Source organism: Plecotus auritus (assembly GCF_963455305.1).
Source record: "Plecotus auritus genome assembly, chromosome: 3".
Lineage (NCBI taxonomy): Eukaryota > Metazoa > Chordata > Mammalia > Chiroptera > Vespertilionidae > Plecotus > Plecotus auritus.
The window spans coordinates 214,089,148-214,110,102 of record NC_137772.1 but is presented as its reverse complement, the minus strand read 5'-3'; the positions used below and the strand labels follow the sequence as shown (position 1 = coordinate 214,110,102).

At 41.9% G+C, this 20,955-nt stretch overlaps 2 protein-coding genes across 4 annotated transcripts in view; both read right to left on the bottom strand.

Annotated features, from left to right (window-relative positions):
- Positions 1-15,371, bottom strand: part of TXNRD1 (thioredoxin reductase 1) — a 54,175-nt gene extending 38,804 nt beyond the window's left edge. Inside the window, exons 1-2 of one of the 3 annotated variants that reach the window (XM_080662767.1) lie at positions 15,000-15,371; positions 13,481-13,590 (exon numbers count right to left, since the gene is read on the bottom strand). The gene's annotated coding sequence lies outside the window, so the exon portion shown is untranslated. Of the gene's footprint in view, positions 1-13,480; positions 13,591-14,792; positions 14,957-14,999 lie in introns of those variants that run through there. The other 2 variants (XM_080662768.1, XM_080662769.1) reach the window with 2 other exon arrangements.
- EID3 (EP300 interacting inhibitor of differentiation 3) lies at positions 1,968-4,067 on the bottom strand. Its single transcript, XM_080662770.1, has one exon. It carries the CDS (start codon positions 3,391-3,393, stop codon positions 2,254-2,256), a length of 1,140 nt encoding a protein of 379 aa, XP_080518896.1. The 5' UTR covers positions 3,394-4,067; the 3' UTR covers positions 1,968-2,253.
- Positions 15,372-20,955: the final 5,584 nt, after the last annotated feature.

The window sequence follows — 20,955 nt, the reverse complement described above, 5'->3', positions numbered from 1 at the left end:
AAGTCTCTCTAGAATGTTAGAGGGTGAGGATCTAATCCCAGGTTCTTTGATCAGAAAGTGGTTGTTATATAACAAAGGTCTAGTAAAAAAATTTTTTTGCCATAATATTCTCCTTAAGTTCAGTTGATTTTATTGAAATCTGAAATTTAAGCCACTCTAGCTATATTAGTGGGAAACCCACAAGATTTGCAGTTTGGTGGATACCTAATCTCTATAATTAAATTACCTATTTGGTCAATTCACCTTTTTCTTCAAGGTAAGCAAGCAGTCATTTTAATTTCAAAGTGATAAGGCAACCCAAGTATCATGACAACCAGTAAAAACAAAACAAGTGGTTAATTTGATTTATATTTTAACAGCTATTAACTGTAGAGAAGACCCCAAACCTTCACATCTCTGTTACTGCTTTTAGTTATTACTAAGTCTCAAATACTCCTAATAAAGACACTAGGCATTTAACAGAGCAATCTGGTGGCAAGTAAAGAACTGAGGCAAGATTTTTTTTGCTGTCATTTTAAGAGTATCTTTTCCTCAAACAGCCAATCTCTGGAAACTAAGGAACTCAATTGGTAGAAACAGGCTAAAGTGAGGATCAGTGAGATGCTCTCCTGACTGCTAAATAAAAGGGTGGTAGACGACCAGGAAGGGTCAGCATTCCTTCGAAGTTTTGTGTGAGAACTAATCTGTCTACATTATGAACTTGGGGGGGGAGATCAAGGATCATGACATGCAGAACCTCCACTACAAACTGACTAGGAAATCTAACGGTTCATTTGTTAAGAAAATAATTGGCCAAGTTTCATAAGAAATTTCTATTTCTGCTTAAAAAAAAAACCAAAAAAACACCTTCATTATTATTAAAAAAGAACCTTACTCACACATATAAAAACCTCTCCTCTCAATCTTGATGTCATTCATTTAGTCTTTGGATTTCCCCTCTCCATACCACACTAAACTTAATAGAAAAATTTATCATTATTGCTATGCAAAATACGTATCCACCTGCCAAATAATGTTTAATAACAAAATCCACCAGTACCAAAGATTAAATTCCGATAGGGTTCAAGAAAAGAAGCTTATAGGCACGCTCACTGCACCTTCGAAACTATTTTCTTACAAACCCAAATTTTCAGGAATAACCTCCAAATAAGGCATTGATTTATATTTTAAAAAGAAAAAAGCGCATTTATGGCTTTATGAATAAATTAATCAATTATTTCAGTTGAAACGGGCAGTTCCAGGAATTGAAAGCCCTATTAAGAAACACACAAAATGAATTGAGAACAGATATTCAAGGCTGTTACATAATGGCACATCACTGATTTCTGAAGGACACACAGTGTACCAGCAGAAATTACAAAGAGAAACTAGGAGCCAAAGAAGAAATTAACCAAGCACATAAAGACTAGAACTAGATGTTGATTTTGTTTAAAATAATCTAACAAAAATATCTTCTACCTCTGAGAATACTAACAGAAAAGGTAATTCATTTTTGCCCAGTTTAACATTCAACTGGAATAGTTTTCAAAAAGATCTTATGGCTCTCTAATGCCATAAACCTCTCACAATTCCCTATATTTGGCCTCCATGTCCAGTATACCGTTCCTATCTGTGACCAATTCCTACTCACATTTCAGCACTTAGTTGATACCTCATCTACTACAGTAGATACTGTATTTCTTTTGATCTAATCATGGGAGAATTATTTAGAATGTGGGTACCCAAGAATTAATCTTACTGAGTCTTCCTAGCAATGAAGCAAGGCACCTGTTTTTTTGTTTGTTTTTTTTTAGTGTTAACATTACACATTCATTGCCCTATAGTCAGTCTTCCTTTAATTTAGCTTTTTACCCACTTTTCCCCCAACCTGATTAGGAGTCCCATATGGGATTCTCTTGGTTCCCTGTAACAGAGGAATACAATATCACAGAGCATAACTGATAATTTTTTGCAAATTATAAAATACCTTTTAATTTATGAAATTTGGAACTGAATTTTATTAATAAAGTCTTAAAGGACATTCAAAAAAATTTCCATGAACATGCCAGTGATTGTTTTTAAATAACAGAAGATCATGACAACTTTATAAACTACCAAGAAAAATACACTGCACAGTAAGACAAATTCTGATGTTCTTGAAAATATTTCTCTTTACAAGATACAATATGGGCTTCTATTTACGTTTTACACTCTATTTTGAGATGATACTTTAGAAAAGCCACAAAATGCACCCTATACTAAGAACAAAAATATTTAGTAAGAGCTTGTAATCATAGCCTCTGAAATTTCAAAAGTCGCCACAATATTTTTCCAGTCCTGTAAACTCAAAGATATAACTCCTTGTTTCCTGCCATGGGAACTGGGATCATTTTCCTCACCCACTTGGTTAACATTAATTGGCTCTAATATTGGCAGCCTGTCTTGATCAAGCCTTATTCTTGCAAAACCATCCCTTATAATGAAAGAAACGTAGAATATATTCTCCACAGTGCGAGAAAAAGAATTTGGATCAATCACAAACTCAAAATAGGACACAGGAGTGTCAGGATACTTTCGAAAATACGTTTGCAACAACCCCAAGATTCTTTCTACTTCCTTTTCTGTCCCTTCTTGATTGCTGCTCAGGTCCAGCCTCCTCAGCTTCGTAGGCATATCCACATTTTCTTCCACCCTGTGAGCTTTTTTATGGTGTCCAGGTCGCCGCTTTGGTGCAGAAGACTCTGACTTGAATGAACCAAAAATAAAGTGGAATGTTTCAGCTTGCGATATCCAGGATGTTGCTTCCTTATGTACTGTCTCCCAGAAGGAAAGAACTATGTTATCATCACAACCATTCAACGCATCATGTTCATCGTCTTCCATCCAGTTTAGACCCACAAAAATAAACAAGAAATCACAAAATGCTACTTGATTAAAAAAGCTCATATCAGAGTTTAGCTGCTTTGCTTTTTCTTTACCCAAATCAGAAGCCAAAACAAGAAACTGGGCATCGAGAGCTGCTTCCCGTGTTCGGCTCACTCCATCAAACAGGACGTTGGCTTCCTCCAGAGCCTCGGTTAAAGAGTCGCTCGCCGTGTTCACGATGTCTTCCCGGTTCTGCTGGACGTTATAGATGAGCTGCCGATACTGCCTGCGGATGTTCCGGCATTTCTCCTCGTCAGCCACCAGCAGTAGGAGATTTGGATCTATGTGGGCTGCCGCACAGCTGAGGTCGTCAGAGCAGTCCTCGGAGCAGCTGTCAGAGAAGCCGTCAGCCCCCAACGCCACTTCCAGCTTCAGGGGGTCCACCTCCCCTGCCTGCGTCAGAGAGAACGCACTACTGGGGATGGCACGCACCACCGGCTCCTCTCTTCTCTCTTCGTCTCCCCTCAGGGAGTCTTTTTCATCAGACATGTCGGTGACAGTTGAGCTCAGGTAGCGCTCGGCTAGCGGCCTTCGCAATGCTTCGCACAGACAACGGCGGCAATTGAAGGCTGGCGTCAGTCAGAGCTGAGACCTCCGCCTATGCGCAGTGGTGGCTGGCGTTGCAGGAGGCCCCGCCCCGAGCTCGCCCCGCCTCGCGACAGCCCGCCCCGCGGAGCCAGGCGCCAGGGCCCTGCAAAAAGCCCACCTCGCAGAAGGCGGCGCACAGAACCGCGCCGGCGCACAGAACGAACACACGCAACAATGGGTCCCAACCGCACACTGAAAGACCACCCGTTTAGGCGATAGGTATTGTTTTAGCGTTTACTGACAGTGTCATCTAGCTTTCAAAGAAACACCTGGATGATCTTTGACAAAACTGTGGGGAAACTCAAGGTCCTGCGCTTTAGATTGCTGTCACATATTGCAGTTAGGTCGACCTCGGTTTTTCATGATTACTACGGTTATTCTTTTATTTTTTGAGAACTAAATCTGGCTGGATTATAAACTGCCCGTGCCCGTAAGGCCAAGGAGCAAGACTGCAAAGCCCTATTACAAGTAGGCCTAACTCCAAGGGCACATTTGCAAGATGGCTGTTTGTAACTCAATTATTATACAAATGTAAATTGCGTCAATTACCGTGGTGGGCCCTCGTAAGCCCTCCAAAGCCCAACCCCCTCCAACCTACCTCGTGATGGGTGCGGGGGCGGGGAGTAGTCACCTGTGTTCGAATTTCAGTGCTAGAGCAAGCTCGAAGATGGGGAGAGGGGTATTACTCAAGTGATCTTCAGTCCTCCACAACCCAAGGGTGGAAGAATAAAGTGGGTACAGTCTCTGCAAGAGCTGTTTATTTGAGAGCTTGCCAAAGGGTAAAGGCCACAGACTGAATGGATAGTAAATCTGAACCCTAAAAGGTGAGCAAAGCTAGGAAGATTTTAAACGCAATCTGTTATAAAGATATGCAAGTAATGCTGTAAATTGGGTGACTAATCTAAATTGGAAAATTCACACACTAGTTCACCGGAAATTCTGGTAGTTGGAGAAAGGGCCCAGCTCAGCAGTCACATGAGCAGCAAATTATACATAACATTGCAAAGAAATAATTTTGTTTTTAAAGATAACATGCACTCAGCCCACAAGATAAAAAAGTGTTTAATCACTGCAACAGGTGCTCCTTTTAAAGGAGAGAGAATACACCACACTTCATCTATCAGCTCTGGTTTCAAGGCACCAGGAAGTAAATTAGCCCTACCTTCCATCCTTTGCACCTAGGCTGGTTCATTTGTCTTTTTCTTTCTTTTTTTTTTTTTTTTTTCTTTTTCATTGAAAAGTTAACTTTATGGTTTGGGAAGTGGGAGCTTTTAACACGATTGGGAAGTGGAAGATTGTATGACTATTTGTTCAGAATCCCAAATTGGGATACATGTTTTAATGGTTCATTTTTCTTTGACATTAGCAGAAAGTTTCTTGCAAATCCATGAACAGCAAAACTTACTAAGTTATTCCAAAATATTTATATTACTACTATTCACCATTATTTTTTAGTAAGGGTAATTGAGGAAGAAGCATGCATTTTTCAAAAACACCATGTATTACGATTACTTGTGCATATATATTGTTCTGACCTATTAGACTGTTAGCCTCTCTAAAGCAAGAATGTGTTAAGTCTTCCAAGCAAAGCTGTTTTCACATGGATGCATGAGTATGCAGATTTTAATGTATAAATGGATATAGATGAAAAAGTTTCTTCCACGACGTATTGCAAGTTACTTAGCAGCAAGAGATTGAATTTCAAATAGGAAATGAAATTGATGCTTTTTAAAAAGTCAGGCTTATCCCTTCTCTGAAATAAAGCAAGAGCAAGAGAAAAACAAAGGTGGGACCCACGATCAACAAAGGGCCCTATTTTGCCCCCAAGTTGGCCAATTACAAACTAATATTTAAAACTGTTTTAAATCTTAGATGAAAACACATAGCTAATTCCAAGTCCCAAACCCAAAAATATTTGCTCTTACAGTTAACCATAGTCTTGGGAGCTCCTGATATTCACTTGCAAGTCAATAAAAGTAACTTATAAAGAAGTGCTAAAGATAAGCCAACCTTCCCACTCTAAGGTGCCTATTTTCTCTGGACTTGGAGAAAATAGCTGACACCAATTTCTTCATACAGAGCCTTTCATCTAAGAATTTCAAAATGCTTTAGAAAAGTAAATCATTTCTCCTAACCTACTTATAAAGTATTACTAATACATTTTACAGGGATTTCTCAGGAGATAACAGCCCACACAATTTGCTTGAAGCAACAGAACACAATAAGACAAGCATCATATTATTAAGTTGTGATTTCCAGTACTGAATTCACTCTATGCTAGATCCCTGTCCCTAAGAAACCTTAGTAATACATAACTTAAATCAGCCTCAGAAAGAAGACATACTTGCATTATATCCTGCCTTCTTAAACCTGCCTTTGGAGCACAAGGTTCAGATGAAGCTTCAAAGTAAAAATTTGTCTAATGACTTTCCCTAATAATTTATAGAATGGGAATTTCTACACTTGAGAATCCTTAAATCACTAAACAGTGACTTTCTAACCTAAGATCAAATTACTGGTAATCCTATATAATAAAAGCCTAATATGCAAATTGCCCCCCTCGGGCAGTAGTTCCACCGCGAGTTCGACTGCTTGCTATGGCATGGGCCAACCACCAAGGGGTGGTGCAGAACATGGCAGGTGTCGGCGATGCGGCATTGGCAGCAGGCGGCAGTGGAGGCGCTGCCAGCCCCAATGGGCCCTGACGAGAGCAGGACCGCGGCAGGATGGTGGAGCAGGTGAGCAGGCGGCACCAGGCCAAGGCAGGTGTGAGCGGAGGCCCGATCGCCCCGCAGACAGTGACCAGCAGTGGTGGTAGGGGGGCAGGGCCACCACCTGGCTCCCAGGCCCTGAAGGAGCCAGGCGGAGGCCTAGCCCCGATCGATCACCCTGCAGGCGGGATGGTGGAGGTGAGGAGGTGGTGCCAGGCCAAGGCTGGGTGCCCGGTGGGGCTGTGAGGCTGGGGGCGTGAGCTGGGGCCCGATCTCTGCAGGCCACCCGAGGGACCCCACACATGCATGAATTCGTGCACCAGGCCTCTAGTAATTATATAAATGACAGCAATACACAATTGCAGTTATACTGGTAAACTTCTTTATGACTTGTAAAAGAAAGCAAAAATTCATTAGTATTAGTTCAGGCAACCAATGACATAACTTGGCCTCCAAGGTAATTTAGCTCCTCTTCTCCCCTTTTTCTTCTTTCAGGAGTGGCTGCTGAGGGCTCAATATGGCCCTCCATTTTCTTTCTTCAGTTTTCCTTCCTGCGTTCTTTTTCAGTCCCTTTGCTAATAGTTCAGATTCATTCTTTCCAAGCATTCTTGAGCTCTGTCCCACAACCCCCAGCACTCAACACAAACATGATGGGATGTATGTCACAGATCACAGGTCTCTTTCTGGCCAAATAGAAAAAGAACTCACACAGTGCCCACTACCCTTTCCAGTGGGATTTTATTTCAGGATTAATCTATAACAAATAGATGTTTAAGAGTCTGAGTCCTGCACTCCAACAGATAAGACTTATTCTGCCTCTAGCTACCTCCCTAATAATTTTGTTTCTTCTCTCACTGCAGCTTTTCTCTCCTCATCCTGCCAGGGTATCTATTTAATAGTGAAGAGACGTGGTAAAAGTCTTACTTGATTTGTCAGAGTAGCAGGATGCTAGGATACTAGGTATAGTTTCTTTTTCTTTTTAATTTCCTTTAAGGTTGTTTCTGAGTGTATATTTTTGCGTTGTTTGGTTCTTTAGTACTAAAGGTAAACTGTGCTATGATCAAGGCAGTTACGTGCTTTTCAAATGGGTTTCTGAAAAGACCATGAACAGTGGAAGAAGGCAACCCTGGGTTCCAATCTTGACCTATTAGCTATTACTGTTATCTTGGGCAGGTTGCTTAACACATTAAGCGCCCTGTAGTCACAGGTGACTGACACTATAGTTTCCGTCCAGAAGACAAAACAGTCTGGGCGCTTAACGTGTTAACCTCTCGGTCTCCAGTTTCCTCGTTTGTAAAATGGGAATACTACTTCTTACATCATGAAATTACTATAGGTATTAAGTGAGAATTATGTGATAGATTTGACAGTATTTTCAACTGTTGAGTAAGTACGTAATAAATCTTAAAACAAATGTTTAATAAACATTAGATACCAAATAGAAAAAAATATATACAAACCAGTAGCTTCACTCCTTGATGTTGATTTAGGAAAAGAAAAATGTTTTAAAGGTTAAATCTGTAAGGAGGAATACAAAAATATATCCCATTATAACAAACACCAGTGAAAAGGAATTTGACATGTAATAAAATTTTAAAACGTAAGGCTTCAACTAATATAAGTGTGTATAGTACTTTAAAGGTAATCCTATCTACTAAATACTCTGAAGCAGGTCCACAAAAAGTCTGAGACGATATGCAAAATTATTTGTGTATTTTTCCCATGAATGGCTCCTTGGATTTCAGCACATTCCTTTAAAAACACAGTATCCGAAAGAGGTGTTGAATAATTATTCTATATTCAAATAATACTGCTTTATTGTTAATGAAATAAAAGAGAAAATGACAGCTGAGTCCCACAAAATAATTTGGAGCCATTCCCTGAAATATTCCACAGTATATAAAACCTCCACCTTAGTCTGTGGTAAAAGTCATACACTTAACTAACACTTAGGAAAACCCAGTGGCAACTGAATTGCCACTCAAGATCTAATGTAAACAAGGGTGTGACAGAGGAGAACATAGCCTTTCAGGTTGTAAGAGCAATTATCAGCTCTCTTGGGACACCTCAGTAGTCAGCAATGACCAGGAGCATGGTTTTCATAGACCAGGGTAGCGACGCACTGGGTATGTGGCTTTCAGAGGAAGCGACCAAGAAGGAACTCTGCCCTGGAGGCCTGGGTTCAAATCAAAACTAGTGCTTTGTTAGTTTCCACTTATTTTCTTCAGAGTTTGAGTTTCCTCCTCTGCCGAAGGGAGTGGTTGTGACTCTAAGTAAAAAGTCATAGCCCTAACTGGTTTGGCTCAGTGGATAGAGCGTTGACCTGTGGACTGAAGGGTCCCAGGTTTGATTCCGGTCAAGCATGTACCTTGGTTGCGGGCACATACCCAGTAGGAGGTGTGCAGGAGGCAGCTGATGGATGTTTCTCTCTCATCGATGTTTCTGACTCTCTACCCCTCTCCCTTCCTCTCCGTAAAAAATCAATAAAATATATTTTTTTTAAAAAAGTCATATACAAACATTTGTTGACAAATGTATTTTAAAGTACACACTCTGCCCTACAAACTTGTGTTAGAGATAACAGAGTACCTAGCTAAACCATGCAAACACAGGTGCTCAATTAGCGAAATAGGCATAATGTGAATTTCTTCTCAACTGACCTAGACACACCTGCATAGGCGGCTGAGCAGTGCTGACTGGTGGACAACACTGCTGTCATCCAGCATTTAAAATTCTGAACTGCGTTCTATGCTCCGAAGACCATCTCCTGAACATCTTAGGGCTTGGTCTCTACAAAGACAGCCCACCTTCACAAAATCAGACACCTTGTAGCTAAACACCTCACTTAAGCGAGTCTCCCCTTAAGTGATGAAGTGAGCCCTAACATCATCCATTCATTCAACAAATATTAACTGAATGCACATTAGATATTAAAACACAGAGAAAATACAAAAATAAATCATTTTCATCCTAAAGGAAACTACAATTTAGTAGGCACAGAGGAATGCAGTTCCACTCGGCAAGCATCTAACGAATGAATTCCAATTTGCCAGGCTATGCTAGGAATACTAAGATTTGCATGGGCTCAGCCTTGAATCATGAGCACACCATCACACGAGGGAGATCAGGCATGTATCCCAATAGCAATAACACAGAGCCAAGTGCCAGAAGTGTGAGTACACCCAAGTGAACTACATAGATAGGCTTGGGTTCCATTCCTGGCTCTGCCACTTAACTAGCTGTGTAATCTGGACATGCTCCTTAAATTCTCAGGGCCTCCATTTTCTCATCTGTAAAACTGGATGATAAACCATCTCCTTCGTAAGACTAATGGAAGTGGGTTTGAGCAGGAAGTCAGGAATTGAACCAAAGACCAGGACAAAAAAAGGGACATTTGGGGACTATGGCTGTAACACTATTCCCAGGAGCTTTCTGTAGGTGAGGGAGCAGAGCAGAAAATAACCAGAAAAATAGGTGGGACCCAGAGCTCTCTGACGACACCGAATACCAAACTAAGAAGTGTGCATGTTATCACCGGTACAGACCTGGAGGCAGCAAAGAAGCAATCAGAAAGATGACTCTGAACACAGATGGACTGGACAGAGAGGGAGATGATCAGAAGTGGAAGGCAAGTTATTAGAGACTGATGAAATGCTTTGGGCAAGAGGAAGTAAGTGCCTGAAATAGCCTGGGCAAAGTTCAGATAGACTGCAGGCACATACATAGGAAGCAGTCAGGCCCTGGTAAGTGAACAGACAGGAAAGGCCAGAGGAAATCTGAACCCTGGACCACCAGAATAGTGACATGTATTGAAAAAAGAACAGCTACACAGCAAAAAAGGATTTGTGTTCACTAGGTTAAAGTGGGAGGAGGACTCAATGGGTCTCAACATGGATTCACAACTAGTAAAAATGTTACTATATAATCAGCACCAGATAAATTCATTTGCAGTCCTAATGATCTATCCTCCTTTAAAATCTTGTTAGTCCTTACCTTTTTCCTTATTCTTAAATCAGAGCCTGTTCACTTCTCTCATCTTCAAAGTGGTCCTTCAATTCTCCCCAGGCCTCAACCCTTAACTAGACCAAAAGCAGGTACCCGGCTCATCTCCCTGGATGGAATTATCTCAGAGGAAAGAATAAAAAGAAATGTTTTCTGCCAGTTTTGGTAGAATATTAGGAGAGAAAGGTAATGGTTGGAGAGTTACTAAATTACCACTCATCTCCTGGTGTCTATTCACTTAAGAGTCTGATTTCTGGTAATTGTGGAAATTAGGCTTAAAAGAAGCTTTTGTTTCAGTGTCTTACCCGCCTTCAAGGCTGGAACACGGGGCTACCGAGCCTGACCACTACACAATCACATCTGAGCTCCTCTCACAACTGTCTCATAATTCACTTGGATTGTTAACCATGCACTGATTTGTGTTTGTCACCTTTCTATTATTGCTTTGAAGAAATTAAGTCCCATGTTGCCGCAGTTTAAGTCTTATCTCCCAAAACTACTACTTCAAACTACTGAGGACTACTAAAGTCTAACTATGTCCAGCACTTAGTATTTCAATAAGCACTTTTTCATTCACTTTGCTGTTCTTCTCAATACCAACAAAAGGCATTTATACAAGTGGTTTCAATGCTCTGGAATCCTAGAGACACTGATTTACACACAAGGTTCCCTATAAAGAATACTTGCATTATGCCATTAAGAACTCAAATGTTCATGAAAGCCAGAGGTCTTGGAGCAATAGGAACTCTATTTATAGTTCTCAGAATTTAGTAGCTCCCTAGTTCTAATTTTACACATGGACATACAAGTCCTAGCCACAGATAGCATATTTCCCTATTTTTCTATTCACATATAAATTGTTACTCACCTGTTGAGTTACCATTAGCTATCTTCTATTATATTTTGGGTATTAAAGAATAGTTATTTTTTTCCTCACTTCTAATTATTTAGCAACCAATCCTGACTAAACTACCTTAAACATTAAAATTCCAAACTCGGTATTAATAATAAGAATTACCTGAGGGGGGCTTGTTTAAAAAAATAATAATAAAAGCAGATCCTAGCCCAGGGGTGGGCAAACTTTTTGACTCGAGGGCCACAATGGGTTCTTAAACTGGACCGGAGGGCCGGAACAAAAGCATGGATGGAGTGTTTGTGTGAACTAATATAAATTCAAAGTAAAGGAGCGGAGGGGAGAGCAAGAGAACCCTCCACTCTTTCGGCTCCGCGGGCCGGATAGAACAGCCGAACGGGCTGGATCCGGCCCGAGGGCCGTAGTTTGCCCACAGCTGTCCTAGCCCCTTCCAGAGGGTTTATTTAGCAAGACCTCAGGTAAAGCCAGGGGTGCATGTTTAATAAGCACTCCAGAGAATTCTGTGTAGGTGTTCCGAAGACTAGTTTTTGAACTGCTTCTTTAAAACCTCCTTCCTGTAGGTAGTCATCTGAGCTTATCAGTTCCTTGAAATAGGAATCTCACTCCCTTGTCTTCTACAGTACAATGAAAGCAAGGTGAGTTCTGCTGTTGCCACTGTTACTTACTGAGGAGGAAAGGAGGCAAAGGAAAAAACTATTAAGAGAAGGGAGAAGACATTTGTAAAAACTCCCTCTCCATTATTTATGTTGCCATCAGAGTATGAAACCTTAACCTTTTTTTAAGGTGTGGACTTTAGGATTTTAACACTAATCTTACAATCACCCAATTCTCCACTAAATAAATGCCTTTCTTTACTCAAACCCAATGTTCCTTAAAGGTTTTCAAAACCCACCAGTTAGCCCCAAATGTGGGCAACAATCGGCTGGAAATTCACAAACGTTTCAAACCAGTGGTCCTTATCTTGTGTCTCTTCCTCCATTCCTTAGTACTCATTAAAAACCCAAAATAAACCAAATGATACAGAGCTGAGTGGTAAGTTTACTTAAAAGAGATGTGCTAAGTGATTTAATTGTGAGTTGGTAGTGTGCTTTTCATTCATGTTGTTGCACTTCCCTAAATGTCTGAAATTACCTATGATCACATGGAATTGAAAACATCAGATTATATCAATAAAATGGGTCCAAAGCATATAAAAACAGTGATTCTTTTTCCTCCCATGGATGTTAAAACCAGGATCATCTGTAGAATTTATATAAAGCTCAAACGCCTATATAACTTTTTAAGTGCAATTTTATGAAACAGGTGGAACAAAGAGAACAATCAGACAGGAATATTAAGAGACCTTTGTCTCATTTTCCCTGCAAACTAAAGGTCTGAGTAACACAATATAGTTTAAATGAAGCCAAAAGCCTTTTTATCTCTTTATTGTCCATTAATTTGCTATTTGTCTTTGAAGTCCATCTCCATTTCCTATACCCATTTTTCAAAAACGTAAATAAAAATTTTAGAAAAATAATAAAAATGTAAATTAATTGCTAATATCCTTCCTAAAGGCACACATATCTAAATAGATTTTACATTTAACTGTGCCACAGGTTTACTTTCTCAGAAGGCAATGTGTTCAAATGTGAGTTCCGTTTTTTCAAAAATTACATAGATATAAACAGACAAGGACAAAAAGATAATTAGCAGAAATGTGTCAAGGTGATGGGATTATAGGCTTTCTAACCTGGTAACCAACCCGATGTAGATCTTCCATGTTACATATGCCCTAAACCAGCCTCCAAGCATTTTGCCAGTGCCTTTGGGCATGACCTATCCCTCCCTCAAGGGACCTAGGGCAGGAGTGCCACCACGCTTGCCACCAGCCAAAGGAAAGACTTCTCTTTTCCTTCCACACAATTGCTAACTCTGGGCTAGAAAAGAGACATCTGAAGAAAACTAAAAGCACTCAACGAGCTTCCTGGTTGCTCTCCCCTGCGCCGGGGTTTCTGGGTTTCCCTCCCAGAGAATTAAACAGGCTAGGAACCAAAAACGCTAAGCATTTCCTGGTCCCCTTTTCCCAGCAGTTCCCTAAACAAGTTTACACTTCTCCTAGAAGGTCCTAAGTTATTTAGGTTTACTGGGAAAGAAGAAGGGACAATAGGAGGAAAGGGACACTTCAAAAATGCATTTTTAAAGATGAGAAGAGTTACATATTCCCTTCGCCAGTTCGCTTTACCAACGTTTCATCAACTTCGAGTAACACGTGGGCTAGCCCCGGTGTGTCTATCATTTCCCAAGGACCGGCTCCTTTTGGAGCTCGGTGCACATCCGCCCTGGCTTTGAAAGGCGGAGCGCGACCACGCCGGGCCCACTCCCAGCTCAGCGGGCGAAAGGAACGTTAGCGTCTCCTACCTACCTTCAGGGTCGGGCCATGGCCGCCTAGCTTTCTCCGTTTCACAAACACAACGGGAACGTCGGTCTCCGAGGTCAGCTCGGCCAGCGCTCCCTCGAGGCGCGGCCCGTCCTCTGTGGCACAGAAGCAGAGAGGGGCGCGGGTCAGGCCGGCGCTCAGGGCCGCGGCGGGAAGTGCGCGCCGGGGGCGGGGCTTCCGCGTACCCAAGTGCGCGCCCCCAGGCGACCCGCACAGCGCCTCCCGCGGAACAGCGCCACCTGCCGCAGCCCTGACGGCGACCTCGGCCCGCGCCCGGGCTGGGATCTCGGATCCCGGACCCGGGACCACCCAAGCTGGAAATGGCCTCGAGGCCAGCTACGAATTTCCGGTCAGACTCAACTAAGTCTCGCTAAACATACTCGTGCTACCTTCCCAGTGCATCCGGAATCCAGGAAAGCCTCCAAAAGGAAGCTTGAGGCATTGAGAGGTTTATAAAACACCTCCCCACTTAATCTTCCTTTAAACTCTGCATCTATACAAGACGTCAAACTCCAACTTCCAACGTTTCTTTGAAATTTGAATCCATAGGGCAGAATTACGAACACTCTTTCCACTTAGGGTGGTTTATTTACCCTAAGCAATACAGCAACACCCTCCATGGCATATGGTACCTAATGGTCCAATTTTAACTCAGAGAATGAGTCAGTGATAGAATTAAAGACTCCAGTTACACTGATATCAGGCCCATTCGTGAGACAAAAACCACACCAACACTTAAAAGTATAGTTGTTTGATAATAACAATAATAGCTAACACACTTCTGTAGTAGCTTTGCATATATGAACACAATCTTCACCGCCTTTTTGAAGCAAGGCCTATCAGGTCCATGTCACAGATAGGGACACTGAGGCACAGAAAAGCTAACCTGCCCAAGGTCACACAGCTGGTCAACAGCAGATCTAGGATCCACACTGAGGCAGTGTGGTGTGTGCTTTTATACAGTACCCTGTATCGCCTGAAAAAAGTCAGATTACAGCACTGGCTCCACTCTCAGCTGTCCCCGATTAATTGCCTAGGGGAGTCATATGATTCTGGGCCTTAAACATGTAAATACATATAGTTTGCCAACCTCTCCGGATTTCCGGGGATTCAATGGTGTGAAAATCCTGGGAAAGCGTCGTTAAATTATTGCACTCTCTTAATGCTGTTGAGGATCTATCAAGCTCGTGCACTAAGAAATGATACAAAACCCATTTTCTCAGATATTATGCAAGCAAACTGTCTCCACAAAGAAGAGCGAGAGGAAGGAAACCACCAGGGGGCCGGTGTCACCTACCACAGGCTAAGCTTCCACTAACCGGGACTAAACGAAGAACGCCGAGCAGCTCACTTGCCCGAGAAAAGCCTCACCCTCACTCAGACACGCCTGCAACATCCCCCCTCCCTGCGTTCCCGAGGCACCCAGCAGGCGGTGTTCGGGTCCCCGGCGTGCTCACAGCCGCTCGCTCGGAGCGGGTCGGCTGTCAGTTAACCCAAGGCTTACATGCACACGCGCTCCAGGGCCTCGGGCCCTCTTCGGGTGTCCCACACCGTCCGCTGCGATGCAATGCGGGACTGCAGCGAACAGTGGGACTGGCTGCTGGGTCCCAGTGGCTACAGGAAGCCACGCCCTTCTCTGAGCTGAGCGGGTGGGCCGAGAGCCAGAGTCAGAATGACAAAGCAAAAATCCACTGCTCGTGCAGCCCTGGCGACCTACGCCCGTGGCTCAGCTAACTAGGATCCCCTAAGTGGGTGACGCCACATCCTCTTCCTGCTGATAGCGCCCCCAACCCAAGAAAAGAACAAAAACAATTTAAGGAATGTGTGGAACCAGAACCCAAAATAAGAGTGGGTTTTAAATGAACAAAACTGGACTATGCCCTAAGGCGGTGACTCCAGAACTTTGCTGCCCAGTGTTATCGCGGGAGGATCTTATAAAAAACGCTGGCACCTGGTTTCCACCCCCAGATATTGGGATGGAATGGGTATGGGGTGCCACCTGGGCATGAGTGTTGTTGTTTTTTAATTCCTGGGTATTCTATAGAGTGAACAGCAAAGTGAGGGACCCACTGCCTTCAGGTAATGGATTAGTCAGCCTGGCAATTCCCTAAAGGAAGTTACTAGTCTACCCTGACTAATCCTGAAACGAAGTGACAAATTCCACCAACATACAACTTCCCCTTACAGTTCTTCCTTCTTGTTCCTCTCAGGTTTAGGTTTGTCACGGATATTTTAAGAAAACTGAAGAGTCTACAACTCCAGCCATGCCAAGCCACCTGTAGCCGTCCAAGTAGCCATGCTCTCTCATACGTCCTTGCTCTGTCATATTCTTACACTGGTAGCCAGCTAGGTGTATTTGCTGAATAAATAAATAAATGAATGTCTTCCCACCTCTTTGTCTGGATACTGCCAGACTGAAGCAGACTTAGGTGAAAGGGTTGCTGGTTTCTTAAGGCTGTGAGAAACCACATTTATGACCTGGCAAACACAATCCACATTTTTGAGCGCCTTCCAATCCTTTCAGCTTCTGAACGTGTGTGCTTGCGCGCAGACACACACACACACACACACACACACACACACACACACGCATGTGTGCACTAACCTGACACTTTCCCTACCTAATAACCACTACTAGTTTTCCTGAGAGCGTGCCTCACCTGATTCTGGGGTCCTTAGAACAGACGATGGTCAGGATACAATGTTTTAAGGAGCAAAGAATGAAAATTGTGTCAGAAAGAAAGCTGGGACTAAGGGAGAAAACAACCTCCATACTAACCATTTTATAGGCCTTAGCTCATTTAATCTACACAATAACAGCCATGAACCAAGGTCATACACTCCTCCTTCTTAAAAATATATAGACACTATACCTTATTCAAAAGTCTAAGGAGAGGGACTTTAAAATCATTTAACTTGAAATAAAGTACTAAAAGCAAGTGATAAGGACTGATTTCTAAGAACCCTGTATGACAGATAGGTCAGTGTTACCATAGTTAATATTTTCTAACAGCATACCAGAAAAGGCCAGAAAGGCATCTTAAGTTCACACTATTCTTAAATGAGCAAATTATAGTACAAATAGCTAGAATACTGCAGGTAATTTGTTTTGTTTTGTTTTTTTTTAAGTAAAAAGATCACCATTTTTAAAAACCTTCACTTTTTTAAGCCCTTTTTGCTACAGTTAGGGACCAGATGCCTTACCCTTGTCACAAAACAGAGAATTCCTTAGTTCTATTTAGTTGCTGGTTAATGGAAGAAGTGCCTCACCTCACATTTTCCATGATGCAGCATTTGTTCTAGTTATACATTTTACGTTATTCCCTTTGCCTGACTTCTCTTCCCTCCCTAAGGGCCTACTCTTTCAAAGCTCATCTGAAATGTCACTTCCTCTGGGAGGGCTTCCCTGATTCTAACCCAGTGTTTATCGATCCTCCCCTTTTCCGTGTCCCCAAATAACTAAAAATAATTACAAGTCATCTAAATCCAAGAGAGCTTTGGGAAGGCAAACCCTTGTTTGATTTATCTTGTCACCCCAGAACCTGCTATATATAGTAAGTACTCAAAAAATCCTTGAAAAGGCCCTCTATGTTCTTGAGCTAACATCTAAGCACTCTAAAACAGATCTATGCAGGTGTTTGATTAAGGTCCTATTGCATCGAACTACTGTTCCTCCTACAAATAAGCCTCTCTCGCCCCAGTGAGCTGGAACACCTTTCTGACACCCAAATCTTCTCTGCTCAAATCTTCAGTAGCTCTCCAGGACCCTCAAGATAAAGTCCAACCTCCTCAATTGTACTGACTTGGCCAGGCTCACCCTTGTAAAACCTAGATGTCCACATATTCTGCACCCAAAACATTGCTGGAAAAGACACAGAAATTAAAAGTGATTTCACTTTAAAGTCAAGACCACAAACCTCAATGTGCCCCAAAGCTGCCCAGCAAGGCTTTGCATCTCTGATATATTTGTTTTCCCTGTTTCCAAAGTTACTATTGCATTCTTATTCCTCTTCTGTCAAACCTCTAATACACCTACAGCTTCCCATTGGCTCATAACCTGCTTTCTACTTTAAGAAAATCAAATCAACTAGACAGAACTCCCTCCTACTTCCCTCTCAACCTCCACTTGTGTTTGGATTCCCTTTCCTTGTCTTCTCAATCTTCAGTAACTTCACTCATGGCATCATCAATTTCTTGTTCTCTACCTGATCATTCCCATCACCATACAAACACACTGTAGTTTTCACATTAAAAAAAAAAAGCCTTCCATCATCCCATGTGCTCCAACCCTAATAGTTACCACCCCGTTTCTTTGCTCCCCTTCACAGAAAAAAAAACGAGGGAGGAGAATTCTTTGTAGGATAGGGAGGTGTCGGAAAGCATGTCTCTTTGGCATGAGGTTTATTTTAGGTTGATTATTTTTAAGAAACAAAAGGCCCAGAAAGAGCTCTTTACCTCCCCCTTAACTGCCTAAAAGAATTTAGATCAGTGGTTCCCAACATGGGGCACATGCCCCACAGGGGGGCAATTTGATTTTTAAGGGGGGCAATTTGAGAATGAGTTATTAACAGTGAATGTTTTGCATTTCTTATGATTCTAGGGGCCTCAGATACAGTATATATATTGTGGACATATTTGTGCATTTCAGTTCTCTATTATGTTTTGAAACTTTATTTGCTATTTTTTCATATCCCTTTATATTATTTTTAACAATTTCTTAGTGATTTCTTCCTCAGTACTTCAACTGTCCTTTCGTTCTTTTATTTTTCTCTTTCATGGATGCCACGTTCTTTGGAAGCTTGTTTAGACTAAATTAATGGCCTTTTAGGCTTCCTCCACGTGAATGGGAGTTCACTTTTTGAATAATAAGAATTATATGTCACAAGGGGGCATCAGGATTTTAGAGGTGCTTAGGTGGGGCATGGCCAAAAAAAAGGTTGGGAACCACTGATTTAGATAGCCTGTTCCAGGAAGAGGAGCTATCACCAGGGATAACTTAAATAATATGAGGTGTGGTGAGCTGGGGGAACTTAGCAAAGCCTGCTTATTCAGAGTACTCCTTCTAATTGGCTTTGTATGGCATAGCAAACGTTTACCAAACATTTGTTTTGACATCTCCATGTGAAGTCCCAGATGCCTATTCCTTCTTTTTAGCTCTGGATGGCATATAAACCATTGTCAATTGCCTGACTGTCTTTGAGCCTCCGATGAAATTAAACTGATTTTCTCCAATTAACTTGTCTCATCTCAATTTAATTCTTAAACCATCTAGAAGAGGAGAAAATTTTCCTCTCTGACAGAAGCCAAGAAAGATCTAAGAATATGATCACTGTCAGCCTCCAGTTCTAGAATAGCACAGCTCAATAGAAGTTTCTGTGATGATAGAAATGTTCTATATCAATACTATCCAACCCAAAAGCCCCCGAGCACTTAAAATATGGCTAGTGCAAGTACAGACCTGAAGTTTTTGTTACTTGTTTAATTAATTTAGATGTAAATAGCCACATGTGGGCAGGGACCAGGATTATTTATGCTCACCATGTTCCCAGAATTTAATACAGGGCCTACATATATAGTAATTGCTTAATAAATATCTGTCAAAAGATTCAATCTGTAAAATGGTATATTATTAGTTAATTTGTCCGTCTCATCTTTTTCCAAAGAGAAAAGGGAAAAAAGACTTTATATGGTGCCCTAGCTGGTTTTGCTCAGTGGATAGAGCATCAACTTGTGGACTGAAGGGTCCTCGGATCGATTCTAGTCAGAGGCACATGCCCAGGTTGTGAGCTCGAGCCCCAGTGGGGCCTTGCAGGAGGCAGCCAATCAATGATTCTCTCTTATCATTGATGTTTCTATCTCTCTCTCCTGCTCCCTCTCTGAAATCAATAAAAATATATCTAAAAAAAAAAAAAAAAAAAAAAAAGACTTTATATCGTGTGGGAGCACAGCTGCTTCTCGAACCTGCACACACTCCTGACCCTGCTCGTTGCACCAATTGTTGGGGAGGAAGTTTCTTCTTGACCCTGCTCCACTATGCTAACTGTTGGGTCCGAGTCCCTCTGCCAGGGACTGGACCTCCTTGGACGCTGGGTCTTTAAGAATTTGCTCTATCCCAGAGAGTAGGTGGGATAAAAAATGAGAACATGCTGGGTGGTCTGAGTAAAATAACAATTGTAATATGCCTATGAGCATGGCTGGAACATAGTAAGTGCTCAAATGTAATGGCCCATCAACTTCACAGAGGGCAAATAATAGTATGGGAAGACTGGGGAAGGCCTTAAAAAAGCAAGTGATATCTATAAGGGAACCATACCTTGAGGAATAATGGGAGTAGAAGTAACTCCTAAGAATTTTTCACTGCTTATGTGCCAGGCATAAATCTGGGTCTCTGTATGACTCATTTAATCCTCACAACAATCCAACGAGTGAGATACTATTATTTTTCCCATTTTTACGGCTGAAAACAAACCCACTGAGGGATAGTGAGGATAATTATCTTGCCCATGATCACTGAGCTAATAATTGACAGAGCTGAGACTGCCACTCAGCCCTTGGCTCTTACCACAATGCTGTTCCATCACTTGAACAGATTTTCTTCTAGGGAACAGCAGTAGGAGAGATACTGTGTGTTATTGCATGTTATACGGAAGCATAAGGGAAGATGAAACTATAAATATGTTAGATTCAGCTTGGGGTTCACAAGGCAGCTAGGGCCTTAGCTCTTTTCCCTACATTCTCAAAATCATCCATGTACTACACCCATATTACAAAATTACAAACTGAAATTCCAGGAAATGAAGACTCTTGCCAAAGGTCACAAAGCAGGTGTGTTAGATTTGCCATATAAATCCAGGTGTGTCTATCCCTAAATCCCCTGTTTGTCTTACAATTCAAAAGTGTATGTAGTGAGGTACAGACTAAAAAGAAGTAAAAGCAACATGATTTAAGGACAAAAAGAAGCATTAACTTTCTGACAATGACCAGGGCAGACTTCATGCATGAAACATCCACCCTGAAAACTGCTTGGGGGACCATGATTTCTGTGAAGCCTCCGAGCAAACATAGGACTAGTCACTCTCCTATTTCTTACAACAACCTGCAGTAATGCTGTCTGTGTACACGCCTGCCAACCTTAGTACTGCCACTTATTGAGCACCTGTGTGCCAGGAGCTTCACATGTTCTCATGAATCATCTCAATAAGCCTTTGGGATATGTATTACCATCTCCATTTGCAGATGAGTAAACTCAAGGTCTGACAGCTCTCCCGGGATTTACACCCTCATTCTCTTTCTCCACCACACTATTTTTCACTTGAGGGGCTGATGTTTGAATCTCTAGTACCTGGCACAGTGCCTTTCCCATAGTAGGCACACACTCAAGATTTCGATTATAGAGGAAAGAAAACATTTTTAATGTAGAAAACCTCTGGCCAGCAGAACTTCAGGCGGTACAGTCTCTA